Source organism: Aspergillus steynii, assembly GCF_002849105.1.
Source record: "Aspergillus steynii IBT 23096 chromosome Unknown P170scaffold_2, whole genome shotgun sequence".
Classification (NCBI taxonomy): Eukaryota; Fungi; Ascomycota; class Eurotiomycetes; order Eurotiales; family Aspergillaceae; genus Aspergillus; species Aspergillus steynii.
In genome coordinates, this window is record NW_020194399.1 from 2,865,756 (window position 1) to 2,885,888 (window position 20,133).

The window sequence follows — 20,133 nt, forward strand, 5'->3', positions numbered from 1 at the left end:
ATATGAAATCCTAGTTCTAGAGGGGTAGTGATTCAGGCCCATGCAGCCCCCCCACTAAGCAACTACAATCTTTACTGGACGCTTATTCTAGGGGTGGCTCATCCCTTGGGCGGCAAACATTCCCAAAACGGCAAGGAAATGTCACACCACGGCTTGCCACATCAAGCAAGTTTTATCATCAGAATGCTGATTAGATCATTCTTCATAATTACTTGTTTTTTCATCTCAAGCCGGCTTATGCTGTTAATTAGATCAGTTACTCTGGTACCGCGGGATCTTGAATCAGGTTCTTTAATACAGGGATGATCAGCCGAAAGGGAGTTATGCGCGATTCCGGAATTGGTCGACTGTGCATTCTTTTCGAACAACGAACGTCTCTTAGGGCATTTTCCACTGGCTAGTACCTGTCTTATGACCCCATGGAATTTGGGTGACATCATGAAAGTCTATAGAATTGCAGGGTGATCCTGACATCTTTCCTCAAACAATCAAACTCACTCAATTTCGAAGTCAATGTCTTTCAACGCATGATAGCTGCAGATGACTGCTACTATCAGTTACTTGCATCGAGAAATAATCTATTTATAGGAACTCTTAATATCCCAGGCAGGAAAGTAAGGAAAGGAAAAATGATGACCTTTTTGTCTTGAACACGTGAAAATGCGCTCTAGACACCTTCATTTCGTGCTAAGTTGATTTTCGTTTGACCCATCAACTCCCTCAACCGTTCTGTACCCCTACTGTCTAAGAACTCGAGCATTCTGGCAATTCTCTCTTGGTTGGCATCCATCGTGAAGATAAAGATGTACTCTCCTCTGTACGCCCACTCTTCATCCGTAAATGTGTTATCCCGTACTTCATCTTTGTTCACTTCCAGGCTTGTTACTCAAACAGTAACTTGATTGTTTCCCTCGTTTTCGTAGATTTCTTTCGGGTACACTGGGAATCCAGTCACAATGCCTTTTAGCCCTGCAATATGGTGTGCGAATGTATTTGGATCCATGTCCATAGGTGGGGAGAGCGATGCCGGTGCGAATTTATGGATTGCATCCTGTGCCAGGACGGCGAGGAAGGTTTTCGCAGAGAGGGTCTGAAAGCCGTCGAGAAAGGATAAGGCTCTTTTTCGAAGCTTGGAAGTCATCTTTTGGGCAGCTAGTTTCGAGGTCAGAAATTAATGCATTGGTAATACTCAAGGGACGGTCATGATGAGCCATCTTTCAAAGGATTCATCGAGTGACTCGGGGAGCTGATATAGTAGTCCTTCCTGTCGGAGATAGGAGTTAGGTCGATCTTCTTAGCTTGATCGTGCATATTATCAGGCTGGCCGATGACTTGTTACCATGAATTGCTCACTATGCCTTCCAAGGCTTTGATATTGTGCGCGCAGAACTGGTCAATCAATGCTGAAGTTAGGGTTTCCATTGACATGTGCTGACCCGATCACGTGCAAGATGCCCTGAACTAGGGGACTTGTGGGACAGGCTTCGTGCTTTTCTATTCATGAGTCTACCTTCTATCGATGCGACCTCAGCACATGCAGGTTGCACTGCATAGCCTATCGCCGACCTGCAACAGCCAGTTGGGTGATGACGACATGCTTACTCGGTGGCGGTGATTTAAACTGTGGTACACACCAAGCGTCTAGCCGGGACTTATTTAATTCTCCGTAGATCCAGATCCTATTAGTGGTTGACAAGGTCTTTCACCACACGAGCTATCAGGTCGTCATTTCGATAAATTTCACTACTATCCATCCTAGCATCTTCCTTAACCCTATTACCCAAATTGATTCCTCATTATCTTTCCCTTTGCCCACCCACTTCCCAAGGTCTCCATCAACTAGATTATGTCTCGTCTTATCGACAAAGAGTCTAAGTTGCGAGTAAAACCAATGCGAATACTTTGCGTGGGTCTCTGCAGAACAGGCACAAATTGTACGTCTTTGCTCGTTTCCAGGACCAGAGCAACTTAACAATTCGAAAGCAATGCGCATCGCTCTCACAAAACTTGGCTACACGCCTTACCATGGATCCGAATGTTTCAGAAGCCCCCCTCGAGACTTCAATCTCTGGATTGAAGCTATGCAATGCAATTTCATAAACACCCAAAAAAGTCACCGATATGGACGGGCGGAGTTCGACCGCCTAATAGGCTCCTATGATGCTTGTCTTGACATACCAGCTTGCCTTTTTTGGGAGGACTTGCATCGTGCGTACCCTGATGCGAAGGTTATTGTGACGACTCGCGACGTAGAGCCATGGTTGGATTCTGTAAATGCGACAGTTTTGAAGTTCATCCGAATGCCGTTCTTCTGGTTTTGGCAGTATGTCGATACCACTGAGATCGGTCCGTTGTTCCACATGTTGCGAATGGCTTGGAAGGTATTCTCTGGTGGTTCCTACGGTAGAGATGCCTGTCGACGGGCGTATCTTGCACATAACGAACGGATACGAAAGTCCATCCCAGCGTCCCAACTACTGGAATTCCGCTTGGGAGTTGATGGTTGGGAGGAGCTCTGTGGGTTCTTGGATTTGCCAATTCCACAGCAGCCATGGCCAAAGGCCTATCCAAAGGAGGAGTATCAGGAGCACATCCGTTTTGCTTTACACAGGGCTCTTAAGCAAATTATTCTGTGGCTTGGGGTCCTTTCAGTGGCTACTATCGCTCTCCTGTTATCTCGATAAAGTCAAAATAAGTTCAATGACCAGTCTTGCCGGTTATATTTCCATCTTCCCTGCTGGCAGTGTGTGTGTGTGTGTGTGTGTGTGTAATTCCTTTATCCTCTATTTCGGCTCCCATTTATTCCAGGGCCACGCTAGAGTCACCAGACTATAGGTATAGGCGGTACGTCCTCATACAGAAATTCCAAAGTGATCATCATTTAATTCCCTGCTGGCAATGCGTTTGTGAAATGATACTGATAGATTAGGAAACGAACATCTGATCATCCAAGATGACCCTAGCATCGAGATATCCCAGACGCCACTTTAGAGCTATGGTCTGTATTACCCGATATACCAGTAGCATTTATTAGAAGTCTAAAAGACAATACACCGACCTTCTTCCCGCAATATGATGTTCAGATAGGTGTTCCGTGATCAAAACAGATTTAGGTAGAGTAAGTTCCGATTATCCGAAAAGACCCACACGGGAAAAACTGGAAAGACGGGAAAATCGTCGGATTCGGCCACGAATCCGACGACAGAACACACACCCCTGAGCACGACAGAGCACGCATTAAAGTCGCAGGACCGGTTTAAATTACATAGCCACCATGTCAAATAATCCGCACGATCGACACCAACAAACCGTCCTCCAGATGATCGACGACTATAGCAGGATCACGCAGCAATTCAATGCATTTGAACAGGCATTTCACAGGATTCAGGGGGAGTTCAATAGATTCAACCAGCAGTTCAACGGGCAAATCATAAGTCTATTATCATCGTATCAATATAGGACACCGAGTCAGGAACAACCCGCAATCGAAACCATCGAACAGCCGCACATCATCAAGCACGAAGTCCAGAGTAGCGACACACAAGGACAGACGAAACCCGAGACACAAAGACCCGATGGTCGCTCGATATCAGAGGCAGAGCAGCCATACAACAATGAATCCGAAGTTCATACTAGCGACACACAAAGCCATACGCCATCCGATGCAGAAAGCACCGATTATAGCTCGATATCAGAGTCACAAAGCATCGATTACAGCTCGATATCAAGATCAGAAAGCGTTCCTCTCGACACCGAAACTGAGAATGAACACGACGCAGACATCAGCTCATACAAAAAGGAATATATATTCTGCGTAAGCTGTATCAAGAAATGGAGGAATCTGCACAGGGCAGGAGTAGAGAACGAGAAACTACCCGACTGCAAATGGGGGGGAGGAATAGGAGCCCAAAAGAAATGCGAATATTGTAACCACAAGAAAGTGCCATGCGATATAGTAAGTAGAAATGGGACAACAGCAACCAACCCATGAACTCACAGACCAAACAGATTCCCCAAGAACTATCCAAGCGCCTCCTAGAACAAAAAGCACGACTAGGTACTGCACAGGGGAGAGCCGAAAAACAGAAAGAAAACAAAGCGTTCCAAGAAACATTTTATTTTCACATACGGAATTTTGGATCTGCACCCCTCGCCAGCCACTGAAGAACGTCGACGACGACGAAGGGAAGAATCTAGAGATACAGCCCCAGTTAAACGACGGAGAACAGAACAACCGAGCAGTACAAGCAACACCCGTCAAACAAACACATCAGCAACAACCACGGGATCCACTGCAGCGCCAGGTACATATCACAAAGGAAAGCAGCGAAGGCTAGATTGAATCAAAGGCAATGCTAGTCAAGAACATATGCACCCGTTAATGCACAAATAGGTAGGTAGTAAACCCCGTTAACTTTTCATTCAACCACACACCCTTCAGTCGGAAGGAGCCTGAAATGATTAGCGTACATCGGTCGAACAAACCTTGAATCGGGCTGAGCATGACTTTTGACACAGTGGTTCAATTTTTGTGTCCATTTTAGCCTTAGAAGGCTTGCTCAGTTGAATGATATCATCTGGAGACATGGCATTGTCTATGCCTCGAGACGGGACAGTGGGTCATTGGGGAGCAGGGATTGTCCCGACACGAGTCTTCCTTCCTGGGTTTAATTCCACTGGCTTTGTCTACCTTGAATTTTGTATTTCTCTCCAATACCTCTCGTGTATATTTGATGATGTATTATACAATACTCTTGGGTATAAAGGTCTTCGTGAACGCAAAGTAGGGCGGGGCATGGGAGTTACCTCGGCCACTATAAACCCGATATCAAAGTTGACATGAACGAATACGGTGTCCTTTAGCATTCAAATTCCAAAGATGTTGAACAAAGTCTTATTCATAATTTAACCAGAGCTATCATATCATGGTAGCGATTTAGCGAATATTCATTCATCACTCGAAAAGGCATCTTAAGCTTTCCCTGCTGATCCACAGATTTCCATCCAAGCCCTTGTTAATTGGGCCACTTTTTCTATTCCTTCTTCAATCAGCTGAGTGTGTGGCATTTTGTCGGCCTTCGTGTGTAAATGTTCGTAGTAATCATCCAGGACCAACTTATTCACATTGATCTTGGTGACTCCAGCTCTCACACACTCCTGCATCAATTTCGGCTTAAATCCGTTCGTTCCATGCAGCGCCAGACCTACTCTCCCAGCAGCTAGTCTTCGGATTTCTTGAAACCTATTGTCACCTCATTAGCTGCTTTGCTTGCAAAAAAGAAAGAAAGAAAGAAAGAGAACAAAAAGCTCTGCGGCCATACCTCTGAAAATCCAACCTTGGCCCAAGAGCCCCGTACTCTCCATGGACATTACCAAACGCCGGGGCAAGCGCATCTACCCCCGTGCCCACAAATTCCTCGATCTCTTCAGCTGTCGTCATGCATGCTTCTAATCCTGCCGTGTCCATAACTCCATCTTCCCCGCCCTCGATGCGTCCCGGTTCCGCCTCGGTCGCGATATTCCTCTCGTGACAAAGCGCGACCAGCTCAGCCGTCTTTCGCAGGTTCTCTTCCTTTTCATAATGTGACATGTCGACCATTATACTGTCGAACGGAAGCTCAACCGCTTTTCTTATAATGGCTTCGGATTGCGCATGGTCCAGGTGAATGGAGATAGGCACGTCAGCACGTTTTGCTGCCTCTGCGGCAGTGGATACCAGCAAGCCATCCGATACTTCAATAGCCCAGGGGAAGAACTGAATGATCAGAGGGGACCGAGCCTGCGAAGCTGCTTTCACAAGTCCGAGGATATGCTCTATGTTGTAGGCAATTGCGGCGATCACGCCGTATTGTCGTTTTTCTGCATCCTGTAGGATGCGAAGGTGTCGGTTTGAACTCTTCCAGGACATTGTGTGGTTTCAGAAATCAGTTTATTAAACAAGTTGGACGTGGTACTTTGATACATGTCGAGTTAGTTGGGTGATTCGCGATATTTAAGATATTCGGGTGTCGATGTCGATGCCTCGTCTCGAGGCCTCCTAGCGCTTATTCTTGCCCGATGGAGTTCCAACGTCATAGCAGCCTGCATGTTCGGAAGACAACAATTAATTGGAGTCCAACAGACTAAATGCTGTTCATGCATTTTTACTATTTTCTTCTCATCCCATCTCAATTACCTTGTCGAAACGGTGGTGTTTTCAACTTCCCTACATTCTCTTGTGACTCAGTTTGCGGCATTGGAGATGAGATAATATATCTTCGTTCAATTTGGGTTTCACAGAACAGCAGAGCTCAAGTGATACTACAAAGAAGGAAAAGCCAACAGTCCACGACACAACAATGAATCGATCTATCAGACCAGAGTATTCAAAGTAAATGGATCATCTCTCCAAGTACGAGATGGTGGCGGAAATCTAGCCGAATGTTTCTGTGAACCCCGTACTCTCACCTGGTGTGAGGTTATGTTTCTCACGATAATCAGGCCATTTCACGACCTTTTCTGTGCATTAATTCCTTGCCCCTGGTCGCTGGGAAAACAGAACAGATTTCTCCAGTACGCAAGAGACACTAGGAATGATATGTCTCTTCTGGGGAGGGCGACTGGATGCTGAGTCAATGCTTTGTCAGCAGACCGGCGGAAACGGCGGAGAAAGACGAGGCCAACTTGATCCTGTCAACAACCGGCGATGAGGACGTCGAAGCCATCGCAGGGAGGGCGTTTCGAGCCCCGAGCCAATCATTTTGCATGAGAGAATGAATGAGAATGCTCAGTCTATCCGGAATTTTGTCAATCTAAGCCACACTCCCCCACCGAGTGCCCGATGACCAGCAGGGCGGAAATGACACCGGACGAAACGCCTGCGCGGAAACTCCGCAAGGTGACTCGCGCGTGTGACAGCTGCAAGGCAAAGAAGAAAGCCTGCACGGGCAACATTCCTTGTGGGCCTTGCTCCCGGCGACATCTACAATGCACCTATGAAACGGCCTACAATCGTGGTGTCGCTGCCAGCCCTCCGCCTTCTGAGGTGAGACCACAACATTCCACACGCGACCATGTCTCCTCCACGGCGTCCACCACTCCCCAGGGCACTGCGCCCGCCGTTTGGGATCGTCCCTCAAGTCCCTTGGTATCCCCGCCTTCCGTATCGGAGCGGAGTGAGGAGCCTTTAATCGAGAGCTCCGATCGAAGAGGAGACGCACATGTGGCCGGCCAATATTGGGGACCCACTTCGGCACATTCTTTTTTGGGAAGAGTGGTGCAGGATCTGGATACTAATAGCTCGAGGTCGGTCGCGCAAAATCGAGATCAGGTTCAGTCGTCAAACGTGTCGATTTTCTCCTTCGGGGACCGCATCGTGCCTGAGGTCCGGCTAGCCGATTTCCGATGGCCCAGTCGGGTCGTTGCAGATCGGTTGGTGTTTCGATACTTTGAATTTGCTGCCCCGACATATCGGATACTTCATCAGCCTACCGTCGAAGATCTATTGGATCGGCTGTATCGCGACGTGCCTGAACATGAATTACCGACCTGGAATGTCCTCGAATCGGCACCCCAAGCCATTTTGCTAATGGTATTCACAACGGCGAATATGTTTCAGGCTGATGAGGACGGGCGAATAAGAGATGCAGACGAACGCGGCTGGGAAACGAGCGAGCTTTATTACACTCAGGCAAACCACTTGCTCTCGCGCGAAACCGGTGAACCTAGCCTAGCCTCTGTCCAAGCGCGCTTCCTGATGGTCTTATACTTTTTATGCACGTCACGAGCGCGTAAAGCGTGGTTTACATTCGGCACGACGGTACAACTGATGATGGCGCTCGGTATGCACAGTAAGCGACCGAGAAGATCAGCCGAGAAAGAGGATCTAGTACAAAAGGAATGCCGACGTCGGGTGGTTTGGTGCTCGTATACACTGGACAAATACCTGAGTGTTATTCTGGGCCGCCCACGCCTCTGGCAGGACGATGATATAGACGAGGAGTTGCCGACGCGGATAAACGACCAGGATTTAACCAGCCACGAGTCACGAACATCGAGGCGAGATTGCCTGATGGATGCCCCGGTATTCCATACCAAGCTTGCCCAGATTCTTACTCAAGCGGCCAGGGCGCCATATGTGGTGACAGGAATCTCTAGCAGGGAGCAGATCGGTACGATCCAAATCCTGTGCGGACTAGTCGGAGACTGGCAAAGGGAATTACCTCCGTTTCTATCAGGTGCTATTCAACCGAGTACACTGATCCCGGTGTTTCGACGACAATTGACCGTACTACAACTGGCTCGTTACCATGCACTCATGTTCATCACACGGCCTCTACTGCTGCGAAACTATGGGCGAATGTGGCCTGATTGCGAGCCCAGCTATCAGCATTATCTTAACGTTTGTCTGGCAGCTGCGCGGGATGCCATAGAAATGATTCTATCCTTCGTCTGTGAAAACCAGTTCTTTCCCGCGTTCTGGTATTCCCAGTACATCGCATTTAATGCTCTATCGATCATGTACCTTTATCTCATCCAAGTCCAAAGAGGAAGTATACCTCCGGCCACTCACCGCATCGTTTCAACCCCGGGTAGTACGTATGATTGTGCGCTCGAGGAGCCTGCCCTTTATCAGCTCTCGGAAACAGCACAGGAACATCTTGCTCATGCTACTGCTCGGAATGCACCTTCCTGGAAATACAGCGCGATTTTGCAGGGGCTTCGACGTGAACTTACCCGACTGGGGCCGTCTATACTTGATCTGAATTGCGCTGGTCTCGAACAAGCAGATAGTCGGCCTGGAATGAACCATCAGCCTAATCCTTCGACTGTCCATCACAGCCGTTTGAACCACCCGCATAATAGTCTGGATGCTGTTACAATAGAAAACCTCACAGGATCCCATGGGACATCAACAATGCTGCCTCGGCCAAACCGACTGGACGAGTCATTTACGCTTGATGCGGGCACCGAATCTCTGTTTGATAATTTCGCGATCGGTGAAGATTTGAACCTTGACTTCTGGCCTCAGCTTGACAGTCTACCAAGTAGTATGTCTGTCCCATCATGCCCCTGATAAATCCTGACTGACCATTGCAGATGTTCTAGGATATTAGAGAAGAGCGTTGAAACAAAAATGCGACGTGCAATGCTTCACGCTATATAATTATCTATCAATCTTCCGTGACAATACCCATATGACGCTGAGAAACGACCCAGAAGCCCAAACCCAACCGTTCGTAACATATCATTAGCAGCATTTCATCACCAAATGTACTTGTAGCGTATATGACCGTCCTGATCCTCGGCCTTGCGTGATCTGACGTTCAAGAGATGAAGATAGCCCGCAAGAAGCAGCGACATCACGATCCCGCCGGCCGCAAACGACGACAAGATAATACCCCCAGGCCTGTACTGAGGCGAGTCTGACGTCGGGAAGAAGTAAGAGCCATAAATGTTGGACGAGTTACCGAACAAGTTGACCAACGCATACACAATCGCTCGCTTCGTCCTGGTTCGCGGAATAGTGCTGGCAATCCACGCCTGGACTACGTTGAACGCCGAATAGGATCCAGCGCACATGAGGAACATCCCTGTGTAGCGGACAGCTGTCGCCTGCGATGATATCACCATGATGTTACCCACGATGTCGATGCAGAGCGGCCAGACGATGAGTATGGCGCGCTGGTTGGTGCGGTTCGCAATCAGGGAGTTTCCGAGTGCGGTGATGAACCCGAATACGTATACCGGTGCTGTGATCAGTAGGGTCATCATGTTGTTGAAGCCTAGAGTTTTAACGATTGTCTGTGTCTGATCAGCCCCTGTATCCTGTTGTCAAGTACCGAGGAGATAGTGACTTACAGGGAAGAAGTACGTCCATGTCTGCGAAGACAATTGGCAAACTTGGATCAGGATGAGAAGCCAGGCCTTGGGGTCTGTCACTGCGTCTCTCAGTCCCTCCTTGACGGAGCCGTTCTCATCGACCTCGTCGTTTGCTGCGCGAGCAAGACGCCATTCCGCGAATCGTTGCTCCTGCTCGTTCAGCCATTTGCGCTGTCCAGAGCGAGGAAAGTCAGGGAGAAGAGCCACTGCAAGGGCTCCAGCGACCATCGTACCCGCTCCTTCGATAATGAACAGCCATCTGGCTTTTTGTCAGTGGTGTGCTGATGCAACTGACACAGTCAACATACCTCCATCCCGCAAGGTTACCCTTGCCATCCAGTCCACTCATAATACCGGCAGCAAGCATACCACCGAATCCATTCGCAATCGTGTTGCCGCAGTATACGATTGCCACACGTACAGCGATTTCCGAAGGCTTGTACCAGGAGCTGATCAATAGTCTGAAGACACGTATTAGATCAAGTTCACTCCAGAGGACTGCCACTGGTCACTTACAAAGCTCCGGGAAAGAACGGCGATTCGGCAAATCCCAAAAAGACACGCACACACATGACTCCGGCAAAATTCTTAGTCGCTGCCATGCAGAGCGAGATACCTCCCCAGATAAAGATAGCCGTGGGGAGGTAGCGGGAGGGTTTTAACCGAGTCAGGAGAATATTACTTGGGACCTGACCCAGGAGATACCCGACGAACTAAAAACCATTGTTAGCCCCGGCCCTATGTTTCCATGACAAATAACAGCAACGTACCATAATAGCCACGGCTGTTTGATACTGCGTGTCTGAAAGGCCGAGATCCTCTTGCATTCCTCCAAGACGAGCATTGGCGATGTTCGAGCGGTCTAGGATGTTGAATATGAACAGAAGGAAGAGGGAGGATATCAGGTGCAAGTCGATCTTGCGCACCACTGTGAACGGTCAGGACGGTATATATACATGACATCTCTTCCAGACGGGAGACTTACAGCGTTTCTCTAATGCTTTGGTCTCCTCATCAGATAGACCGTCAAATAGTATGTCTTGTCTGTCTATGGGTTTGACGGTCGCTTCGACATGATGCGAGGAGGATTTGGAATCGATGTCAGCCATTTTGCTGACATCCAAGTATGGATAGATTGCTGAGCTTTGGGTGGTTCTAAAGCTTCGGTTGCAATCAGGGCCCAGAGAGGGAAGAAAAAAAAGAAAAGGGAGAACAAAGGCTTGTTCCCAAGGGCTAATAATCAAAAGAAAAAACAGAAAAGGGAAGAAAAAAAGGCCCCTTCTAGCAGAGAATATGGTTTCTTCTCAAAGTTTGTTGCTGGTGCCAGCCGGCGGAGGGCCTAATATACCTCCCCTGGCTCTCTCCAGACTCCCCAGGTTGTCTCGTCCTTTGTCACGCCAACATGGCCGGGGTAGACCGCGGAGAAGGATCGGACTCCACACGGTCTCCGCTATCTCTGCTAGCTAGCCTTTGTTGGATTTGTTGATCTTTACGGTCTTATCATGGTCGCGACTACGACCTGCATGTAGATGGATTTGGCTTAATCGGTTCAAATCAAAGGATAATGTTCTATTTCAATCACAGTACTTTGAAATTGAGGCTGTGAGTTGAATATAGGCAGCCCAAGCTTTGTCAAGCATTTGCCAAGATGATCATCTATCCTTCAGGCGTGGCGTTTTGCATTGACAAGAGGATGGTTCTCTGGAACCGCAGCGTCAGACCAGCCCTGCCGTAGGCGCAGTTTCAATTCCCTGCAAAATAGTCTGGAGGGATCAGTGCATGTTTCCGCTGCTTCTCCGCCACGACCGGGTCAATACTCGGCATTTCTAGGCCTCAAGATCACACAAGTAGGCTAGCACAGCAGCTTGTTGAATGACGCATCGTATTTTCCTAACCCCAGACTCTCCTATCCGAGGTCAACATTAATTCTGCGGGGAAACTCGGCAGACGGCCGGTTGACTAGGCTTCAAGACGAAGATTTTCTCCCCAGATACCCACCTTTTTCCTGCAGATCGGAATCCTTTCTGTTAAGCGTGGAGAACTCGGTTTCTTGTGCTGATGTAGTCTTATCCGCAGCCCCTCACTAGCAGATTCCGCCTGTCGGAAATGTGATGCTCCACTCTTTTTCCGCCATGAAGCCCTCACGTCGGAGATTGGATAGCATGAACAAGCTGTGTTTTAAGAAACCAGCCATTCGTCGAAAAGGTTAGCTCTGGATTCCAATTCCAATTTGCAACCACTATCTCTGTAACAATGACTCTCACTACGCACTTCACGCTCAACACTGGCGCCAAAATCCCCACCGTGGGATTTGGAACATGGCAGGCCAAGCCTCTCGAGGTCGAAAACGCCGTCGAGGTGGCTCTGAAACAGGGCTATCGTCACATCGACTGCGCTGCCATCTATCGCAACGAAACCGAAGTCGGCAATGGCATCCGCAAGTCCGGCGTTCCTCGCGAGGAGATCTTCATCACCGGCAAGCTGTGGAACACCAAGCACGCACCGGAAGACGTTGAGTCCGCGCTGGACAAGACGTTGAAGGATTTGGGTATCGATTACGTGGATCTCTACTTGATGCATTGGCCTTGGTGAGCATTCCTTTCGTACCTGAGCCCCTCGCACCCCGTCCCCGCTAACAATGCAATTCTCAGCGCCTTCAAAGGCGGCGACAAGTGGTTCCCCCTCAACTCCGACGGCGTCTTCGAACTCGCCGACATCGACTACATCAGCACCTACAAAGCGATGGAAAAGCTGCTAAGCACGGGCAAAGTGCGCGCCATTGGTGTATCTAACTTCAACGTCCGCCGACTCGAAGAACTCCTCTCCCAAGTCACCGTCGTCCCCGCCGCCAACCAAATTGAAGCCCACCCCTACCTGCAACAACCCGAGCTGCTGCGCTTCTGTCAGAGCAAGGGTATCATCGTCGAGGCCTACTCGCCTCTTGGAAATAACCAGACCGGCGAGCCCCGCACCGTCGACGACCCCCTTGTGCACTCCGTTGCTGGCGAGCTGGGTCTCGACCCGGGTCCTCTCCTGGCCAGCTGGGGTGTCCAGCGCGGCACGGTCGTTTTGTCGAAGAGTGTCACGCCCTCGCGGATTGCTGCGAACCTGCAGGTTCGTCAGTTGCCGGAGGATGCGTTCGCTAAGCTCTCGTCGTTGGAGAAACACAAGCGGTTTAACTTCCCGGCGATCTGGGGGTATGATATTTTCGAGGAGGTTGGGGAGGACGCGGTGCGTAAAGCGGCGGTTGCTGCTGGGGAGGTGAATAAGACCAAGTTTACGGTTTAGAGATTGGCCACGCATTCTTCGTGTATATATTTTGAGACTATGAATAGACCTTCGGCTTTGAGACTCTGACAGGTTGTTTGCGGACGTAGCCAGCTTCAGCTTTCGAGGCAATGCATGGATATTCGTATTTCTAATCTACTCTTTTGCTCTCTTTTTGGGCCCATTCGTCCTTGATTTCCAATCATTAGATGCGACCATTCGGAACCCGGCAAATTGACTCGGGTTCATTGAACTTCTCGAAATTTCCCGTTTTGGGATCCCTGCGGAGATCATCGGCAGGGACCCACTTGGGCGTGCGGAGACTAAACCGCTTCGGGATGTGAAGATGCAGGGTCTGTTGCGATGGGAATTACCGGCATGAATAAATCGGACGACGGGAAGTGAAGAAGCACCATTGTGTAGTCAATTGACAGTCTCACAGCAATGTAATTGTCTCTTTATTCACTCATAACCTCGAGTTTCAGCGCAAGATCTTTCATTGGGATTTAGGGATTTCTCCGAAGGATTCTCCAGCTCCTACAGCTCCTAAACCTCGGTTGATGGAATGGACAATCGAAGCTCAAACATGTCCAATCCCTAGGGCGCAATCCTGCACGATATCGGCTTAGCAAGCATCATTAATTGCACCGATCCCGACGGTTGAAAAATTGAGCAGAACTTGCAACCGTCCGCGGTGGGTCGTTCTCGACACCCGACACTGTGGTTGGTCCCGAGTGTCCGTTCTTCATGACGTTAGAGACTCCAGTGGAGCAAAGCTGTTCACTAATCGTTTCCGTTTACAGTTTACACATATGGAGCTTGGAATCCCATTTGTAATCTCGTTTGCGTTGCTTCGGTGCCGTTCAGTCGGGTTCCAGCTATTTGTTTTGTCTCATAATCTTATAAGAGCTCCTGGAAGCCGATGTCCAACTTCCTGTATACTATCAAAACCTTTACGCTTGAATCTCCTGCTCTAATCACTCTTCCAACCTAATCAACTCCTACCTCCCAACCATCACTGTCACCATGGCCACCCAAAAAGCTGTCGTCATCACCGAGCCCAAGAAAGCCGACCTCGTCCCCAACCACCCCGTCCCCACCCTCCGCGATGACTACATCCTCATCAAGACCGTCGCCGTGGCCCTGAACCCCACCGACTGGAAGCATGTCGCGTTCCTGGCTCCCCCCGGCCCCATCGTCGGCTGCGACTACGCCGGCACCGTCGAAGCCGTCGGCAAGGCCGTCACCAAGGACCTCAAGAAGGGCGACCGCGTGCTCGGCTTCGTCCACGGCTCGAACGCCGTCAACCACGAAGACGGCACCTTCGCCGAATACATCACCGCCAAGGGCGACATCCAGGTCAAGATCCCCGACAACCTCAGCTTCGAGGAGGCCTCGACTCTGGGCGTCGGCGTCACCACCGTCGGCCAGGGCTTGTACCAGAGCTTGAAGCTCGCCTGGCCCACCCAGCCCACTACGCAGAAGGAACCCGTGCTCATCTACGGCGGCTCCAGCGCCACGGGAACCCTTGCGATCCAGTTCGCCAAGCTGTCCGGCTACGAGGTCCTGACGACCTGTTCGCCGCATAACTTCGACCTGGTGAAGAGTCTCGGCGCCGACGCCGTCTTCGACTATAAGGACCCCAACGCTGCGGCTGAGATCCGCAATTACACGAACAATGGCCTGAAATATGTCTTTGATACGATCTCCGTCCAGTCGAGCGCGAAGTTCTGCGACGAGGCGATCTCCACCGAGGGAGGCGAGTACTCGGCGCTCTTGGTTGTGAAGATCGAGCGTGAGAATGTCAACGATCGCTGGACGCTTGGATATACGAGCGTTGGCGAGGCGTTCATGTTCGGAAACATTCCGTTCGAGGCGAAGCCCGAGGATATGGAGTTTGCGAAGAAGTTCTGGGCTACGGCGCGGGAGCTGCTTGCGCAAGGCAAGGTTAAGCCTCATCCGATTAAGGTCGGTGGTGGTGGTTTGAGAGGTGTGCTGGAGGGCATGAAGGCCATGCAGGAGGATAAGGTTAGTGGTGAGAAGCTGGTGTATCGCATTGCCGATACCGCATAGATTTGTGGGGCTCTGGAGTCTTTTGTTGGTTTATGATTTATGTATAACAAAGTAAATATATTTCGCAAATAATTTCCAAATATCATAAGTTGAACGATGCAGTGGGAATGAGCTTTATGAGGTGGATAGAGGGTTTATACAAGGGTTACTTGACCATGAGAATAACCCATGGAACCATCATCCCAATAAGCAACACACTGTTGAACGAAATCCTTCTCAAGACTGAAAACTCTAATAAGCGCAAAGCCATGCTTTACAGCTACACCAATGAAGCATGTTGAATGCCCCAACCCCCTCAATGTTGGTCATCGACGGTGGAAGACAGGGAACCATCTGGCTCCACCACAAGTATATCTCGTTATTCTAAACCTCGTCAGTCTCATTCATAATAAAAAGCATACACAAATAAAGGATCAACATACCAAGTCTCAGTATCCTTAACCCGAAGAATATACGCATCCTCGGAATTAAAGCTCACGCTGTGCTCGCCATCTCTGAAGGCATTAATGGTGTACTCGTCGGCAGTCGAGTCTTCGAAGACGTATGTCCGCAACCAGCCGCTTTCGCCATCGGCAACGTGAATATCGAGCTGGTACGTGTAGATACGACCGCCGGCATCGTAGAGCCGGTATCTGTCGATGCCGGTCTCGCGCGCAAAGGTGTAGTCCGTGGGCTTCCACGATTTATCGCCCACTGGCCAGCCGGCGTTGTACCATTTGGACTTCGCGGCGGCGGCGAGATGGAGGAGGGCGAAAAGGCAGAGGATGATGAATTTCATGGTGGTTGTTGGTGGCTGTTGGTGGTTTGATTGATGGATGAATAGGAAGATGTTGAGTTGCTGGGAAGAGATGGGAGGAGGTCTGGCTTTTTATGCTGTGACAAGCCATGGTACTTGCCGCCGTTGTTTACCAACGTGTGCGTGTGATTACAACATGTTGGTAGTTTTGGACTCAGCTGGAGCCCCAGCTGAAAGGAAGCTGTAGGGATCAAGAGAAGGTGGGTTACATTGCGATATTACAAGCACGCTACTCTGGGAGAACGTACCGTCAGTGCGTGAATCATGCTGTAGATCAGTACTGTTTCAGCGAGAACTTGGGAGATCTCATGTAGTCTCATGTAGGCATATCACATCTCAAAAATGAGTTGGTGTTTCTTAGGACTCACGAGGATTGAAGGTATAACGATGTTCTGCGGAGACTTGTCTTATTCATTTGCATAGGATGCTTCATTTCCTGTGTTGAGAAATTTCTCGTCCAATTTTGATGTCCTTTTCGGCCACAGTCGACACCCGTAAAGTCCCTGGAAAATGATCGTGGGCTTGTATTGCGCGATCGAACTAGTTCATGGGCGGAGATAGCTCCCTGACACTAGTGGAGCAACGATCGACTCCCGATTGCAACCCTAACATGAGATCTTCATAGTTCATCAAATTGTGCTGCGGCTGAGGAATGGGGCCAACAATAGACCACCGGAAATAACGCACGATATACCATTGCAACTCTTAGATCAGTAATTGACCTTGTATATTATGAGCACTTGTTCCAATCGCGGTTACATAGTGCCCGATCAATTGTACTGGTGGCAAATATAGGCTAAAAGAAGGCAGGGCTGAGGTTACATTGCATTTCAGCTGAGATCTCGCAGAAACATGCATGTTAAAAGTGGGACCACCCAATATGCTTATTTTGAGCTGATAGGTTCGCCAGCATATGTATGAAAATGTGTCTAATTTCGCATTAGCCAGTCGTGCCCATTGACGCTAGTATTGGACCATTTACTATCGTAAAAGACTTCAATATGTAGAGCTTCTGCAAGCACGATTGTGGGTGAATTCCAAGTTCTCAGGTTACTTGCAAATGACTCGGGCCATTAATAATCCCTATGCGATCAAATCGCTATGCATTCCTGGAGCCATCTTCACTACAAGAGCCTTGTGCAAATGCAAGGCATTCATTCCATTTTGATCCAACCGAACTGATACCGCTACAAATTTCCAGCACGATTAGACCTTTATTTCTATCTCAATGGAAGCAATAAATTCTGCATCCAGTCTCTTACGGGGCAGGCTTCCGAGTGAAAATGGTGAGAGGCTTCTCTGGAATAACTTTGGACGGTAACAGATCGTGAACCAAGACTCGTCCCGTCCTCCCTCTTCTTCGTTCTTTTTTATTTTCTTTTATTTTCCTTTGCTGTGTTTATTACTTATTTATCTATTTATTTTCCCAGCAAAAGTACAGTCACATAACAAAATCGAGTTCTGACGCAAAACCCAGAAGCATAGAACCTTGAAGCTCAATTTCATGACCGTACATAGGATCTCTCCTCCGGCGTCAATTGAAATTTTCCTACTACACCACGGTTCCTAGCTCGCTTATTTCACTCTTTTGGTCAAAAGGCACGTCAGTGTTACTCAATGGATACTGGAACCGTGCGAGGGAATGAGGGGCAGGAATGAATATACTTGTGGGAAATATTGAAACTAAGCGAGAAATTATAAGATCTAGAGCTGAGAATAATGAGGTTCGAAATTTGCAACACTATCTATATAGATACTGATTTAGGTGCTCTATCCCCCTTTCTGTAGACAATAGGGACTCACTTGATATCTTATCTCAAATACTATGAAAATCTACTCGTATAAAAGGGGAATACCATCAAGATTGCCAAATCCGCAAAACTGATATGGTCCAGATCTATAAAGCTGTACACATGAGAAGGTTTCGCCACATACCCTGTTAGAAACGTGTCTATTAACTGTTTAGGGCCGATATCTGTTATTTCAACGTTTCCCAAGAATCGGTAGATAATGGTTCAGGTGTGGAGAAGTAAATATAAGGCTCTGATCAGTTTGCCCTATTGAATCTAGCAACCCAGTGTGCCGCTACGAGCATTAATGGAGTTTGGCTATACAGTAGAATCGTTTAGTGGTGAATGAATTGAGGTTTTATTTGTTAGCTCCGCTGTAGAATGCGAAGTGGTGCCGCAAAGCGGCCCAAGCCCGTCCCTACCACCCAACCGAGGCTTGGTATAACCTTGAACATGAAAAGGAAACATAAAACAAACAATAAGAAAAAGCAAGCAAGAATGCACCGTCGAGTCCCAGCTCAGACTGCGTGAATGATCCATATCCAACTCCGACTCCAGGGAAACAAATGAAAAATAACACAAAATACAAATGAAAGGACACGAAAGAAAGACACCATACCTTGTTACAGGTCTCAAAGCCTGTTTCAGACCATATCCAAGAGATGTCGGGCCTCGGTAATTAGGCCTTGTCCAATCTCAACACTATCGCGCTGGTCTCGTCCTTCTTCCTGTACTCGTCCTCCATATCCGCAGCCACGGACTCTATGATATGGGGCTGGTCGGTATGGCCCAATTCCTCCGCAGCCAGGAGGGTGAAATACCTGATGTACCCCTCGAGGGAAGTACGGTCGGGTGTTTGGGGCCGAGTCGGAGTTGGGCCAGGCGTGGAATCTTCCTCTTTCTCTTCCCCTTTCTCTTCCTCTTCCTCTTCCACCTTCTTCTTCTCTTCCTCCTCTTTCTCTTCCTCCTTCTTCTTCTCTTCTTCCTCTTTCTCGGGCCTTTCTTCTCCCTCGTCTCTATCTGGTAAGGACGAGGGGGGCACACTGTGTACTATCAGTGGACCCTGATAAGGTTGTGGCTGCGGCCGAGGCGCCGGGACTACCGGTTCGACCGGTGCGACCGGTTCGATCGGGTGGACCGGGAAGATCAGGCCATTTTGATTTGCCGGCCATCCTGATAGACTATTAGCACGACATTCTAGTACGTATAAACACATATCAACAGCCTGAAACCAGGCCTAATATGCTCTACAAGGGCAGTCTCTACTTACTTCCTCCCTCGGCAAGCTCGATCCGCAGAAGTCGTCCTCTAATCCGGACGTTTTGATGAAGCCGCCGGGCTTGCTCAGCATGGCCGGGTGCCTATCGACATGTTAGAAGACATACCGATCGCAACAAATGGAAAAGGGAAGACACTCACCGTGAACTGGACGAACGCGGTCGGGAATCTGGCTTCAAGCATCGGCCTGATGAAACAAGGGCCGATGTTCATGAAGGTCCGCCGCAGCGCGTCCCTGACTTGGGCTTCGTCCATGCTTCTCGGCAGGCTATGTCACGGATTAGTATAATATCATGGCATGTAGAGCAGACTGTCTACTTACTTTCCTACATGCACGCGAAACTCCCGCGGCAAGATCCCTTGGGCGTTGCCGTCGTTGATTGGGGTCTGGGGGGCGATGGCAGGTGGAGGAGGCGGAGGAAAGACCATAGGGCCCATATGAGGTCTCATGACCGGCATAACTGGGGCAAACGGGGGTTGGGGCGCCATGCCGGGCGCCATGAAAAAGATAGGCGGTGCAGGTGGGCCAAAGAAGCCAGGGGGTGCCATGAAAGCACCGTGGCCTGGGTTCTGAGGCCAGGGGCCTTGGGGATGGTGGGGAGCCATAGGCTGGAGGGGGACGGGAAACTGGGGGTAGTAGTAGTTGTTCATGGTGTTGGTGTTGAATCTGTTGTAAATCGAGGCAGGAGAGCGATAAAAGCGATGTTCTGATGGATTTTGCACGATGTGAGTGCAGAAGACAGTTGGTTGCAGAGAGGATGAAGGAGAATCTCTGGAGCTTTTGCTTGCATGGCATTGTCTGTGACTCACTGCAGTGTGGTGTTTGGGTTCTTACGTAGTTATTCGTAGGTGTTCGTAGTTTGTACGTACTGTAGAGCCACGGAAAGAAAAGAACCTATTGGTCCTGCGGTGTTGCCAGCGGGGGACTGGTCTCTCTCTTCTCGGTCTGGAAAGGAGAGGAGGGACTGGGATCGAAGAGTGGACGACGACCCTCGAACCGTAGACCAGCTTGCAGCTATTCCTATTTCCGAGTGGCCATGAAGCTTAAGTTCCAGTTGATTCTAGGAG

The 20,133-nt window shown here is 49.2% G+C and overlaps 9 protein-coding genes across 9 annotated transcripts; 5 read left to right on the forward strand and 4 right to left on the reverse strand.

Annotated features, from left to right (window-relative positions):
* Positions 1-1,846: 1,846 nt before the first annotated feature.
* P170DRAFT_378033 (sulfotransferase family protein) lies at positions 1,847-2,642 on the forward strand (the record flags this gene model as incomplete). Its single annotated transcript, XM_024845428.1, has 2 exons — positions 1,847-1,934; positions 1,984-2,642. Coding segments are annotated over 2 exons (747 nt in total), but the record flags the coding sequence as incomplete, so codon positions are not given.
* Positions 2,643-3,216: 574 nt separating this feature from the next.
* Positions 3,217-4,337, forward strand: P170DRAFT_462309 (uncharacterized protein; the record flags this gene model as incomplete). The annotated part of the gene is made up of 2 exons (XM_024852095.1): positions 3,217-3,955; positions 4,158-4,337. The coding sequence occupies exons 1-2, from the start codon at positions 3,275-3,277 to the stop codon at positions 4,335-4,337; spliced, it is 861 nt and encodes a 286-aa protein (XP_024707641.1). The 5' UTR covers positions 3,217-3,274.
* A 634-nt stretch (positions 4,338-4,971) lies between these two features.
* On the reverse strand, positions 4,972-5,944 carry P170DRAFT_378037 (class II fructose-bisphosphate aldolase; the record flags this gene model as incomplete). The annotated part of the gene is made up of 2 exons (XM_024845429.1): positions 5,322-5,944; positions 4,972-5,242 (listed from the first exon to the last, which is right to left on the reverse strand). The coding sequence occupies exons 1-2, from the start codon at positions 5,906-5,908 to the stop codon at positions 4,972-4,974; spliced, it is 858 nt and encodes a 285-aa protein (XP_024707642.1). The 5' UTR covers positions 5,909-5,944.
* Positions 5,945-6,693: 749 nt separating this feature from the next.
* Positions 6,694-9,162, forward strand: P170DRAFT_507151 (uncharacterized protein). The gene is made up of 2 exons (XM_024854455.1): positions 6,694-9,029; positions 9,079-9,162. The coding sequence occupies exons 1-2, from the start codon at positions 6,821-6,823 to the stop codon at positions 9,093-9,095; spliced, it is 2,226 nt and encodes a 741-aa protein (XP_024707643.1). The 5' UTR covers positions 6,694-6,820; the 3' UTR covers positions 9,096-9,162.
* Positions 9,163-9,243: 81 nt separating this feature from the next.
* Positions 9,244-11,036, reverse strand: P170DRAFT_402424 (MFS general substrate transporter; the record flags this gene model as incomplete). Its single annotated transcript, XM_024846424.1, has 6 exons — positions 10,847-11,036; positions 10,632-10,789; positions 10,378-10,574; positions 10,170-10,322; positions 9,841-10,120; positions 9,244-9,783 (listed from the first exon to the last, which is right to left on the reverse strand). The coding sequence occupies exons 1-6, from the start codon at positions 10,968-10,970 to the stop codon at positions 9,244-9,246; spliced, it is 1,452 nt and encodes a 483-aa protein (XP_024707644.1). The 5' UTR covers positions 10,971-11,036.
* Positions 11,037-12,114: 1,078 nt separating this feature from the next.
* P170DRAFT_348705 (putative aldehyde reductase I) lies at positions 12,115-13,149 on the forward strand (the record flags this gene model as incomplete). The annotated part of the gene is made up of 2 exons (XM_024843693.1): positions 12,115-12,449; positions 12,513-13,149. 2 exons carry the CDS (start codon positions 12,115-12,117, stop codon positions 13,147-13,149), a joined length of 972 nt encoding a protein of 323 aa, XP_024707645.1.
* Positions 13,150-14,154: 1,005 nt separating this feature from the next.
* P170DRAFT_423228 (zinc-binding alcohol dehydrogenase family protein) lies at positions 14,155-15,201 on the forward strand (the record flags this gene model as incomplete). Its single annotated transcript, XM_024847490.1, has 1 exon — positions 14,155-15,201. One exon carries the CDS (start codon positions 14,155-14,157, stop codon positions 15,199-15,201), a length of 1,047 nt encoding a protein of 348 aa, XP_024707646.1.
* A 379-nt stretch (positions 15,202-15,580) lies between these two features.
* On the reverse strand, positions 15,581-15,979 carry P170DRAFT_472245 (uncharacterized protein; the record flags this gene model as incomplete). Its single annotated transcript, XM_024852927.1, has 1 exon — positions 15,581-15,979. One exon carries the CDS (start codon positions 15,977-15,979, stop codon positions 15,581-15,583), a length of 399 nt encoding a protein of 132 aa, XP_024707647.1.
* A 2,180-nt stretch (positions 15,980-18,159) lies between these two features.
* On the reverse strand, positions 18,160-19,716 carry P170DRAFT_488937 (uncharacterized protein; the record flags this gene model as incomplete). Its single annotated transcript, XM_024853979.1, has 4 exons — positions 18,160-18,960; positions 19,058-19,148; positions 19,207-19,333; positions 19,388-19,716. The coding sequence occupies 4 exons, from the start codon at positions 19,714-19,716 to the stop codon at positions 18,467-18,469; spliced, it is 1,041 nt and encodes a 346-aa protein (XP_024707648.1). The 3' UTR covers positions 18,160-18,466.
* Between the last annotated feature and the right edge of the window lie 417 nt (positions 19,717-20,133).

Bases quoted from the DNA above. Each gene is read 5' to 3' on its own strand.
- P170DRAFT_507151 (XM_024854455.1), top strand. From the start codon at position 6,821: ATGACCAGCAGGGCGGAAATGACACCGGACGAAACGCCTGCGCGGAAA.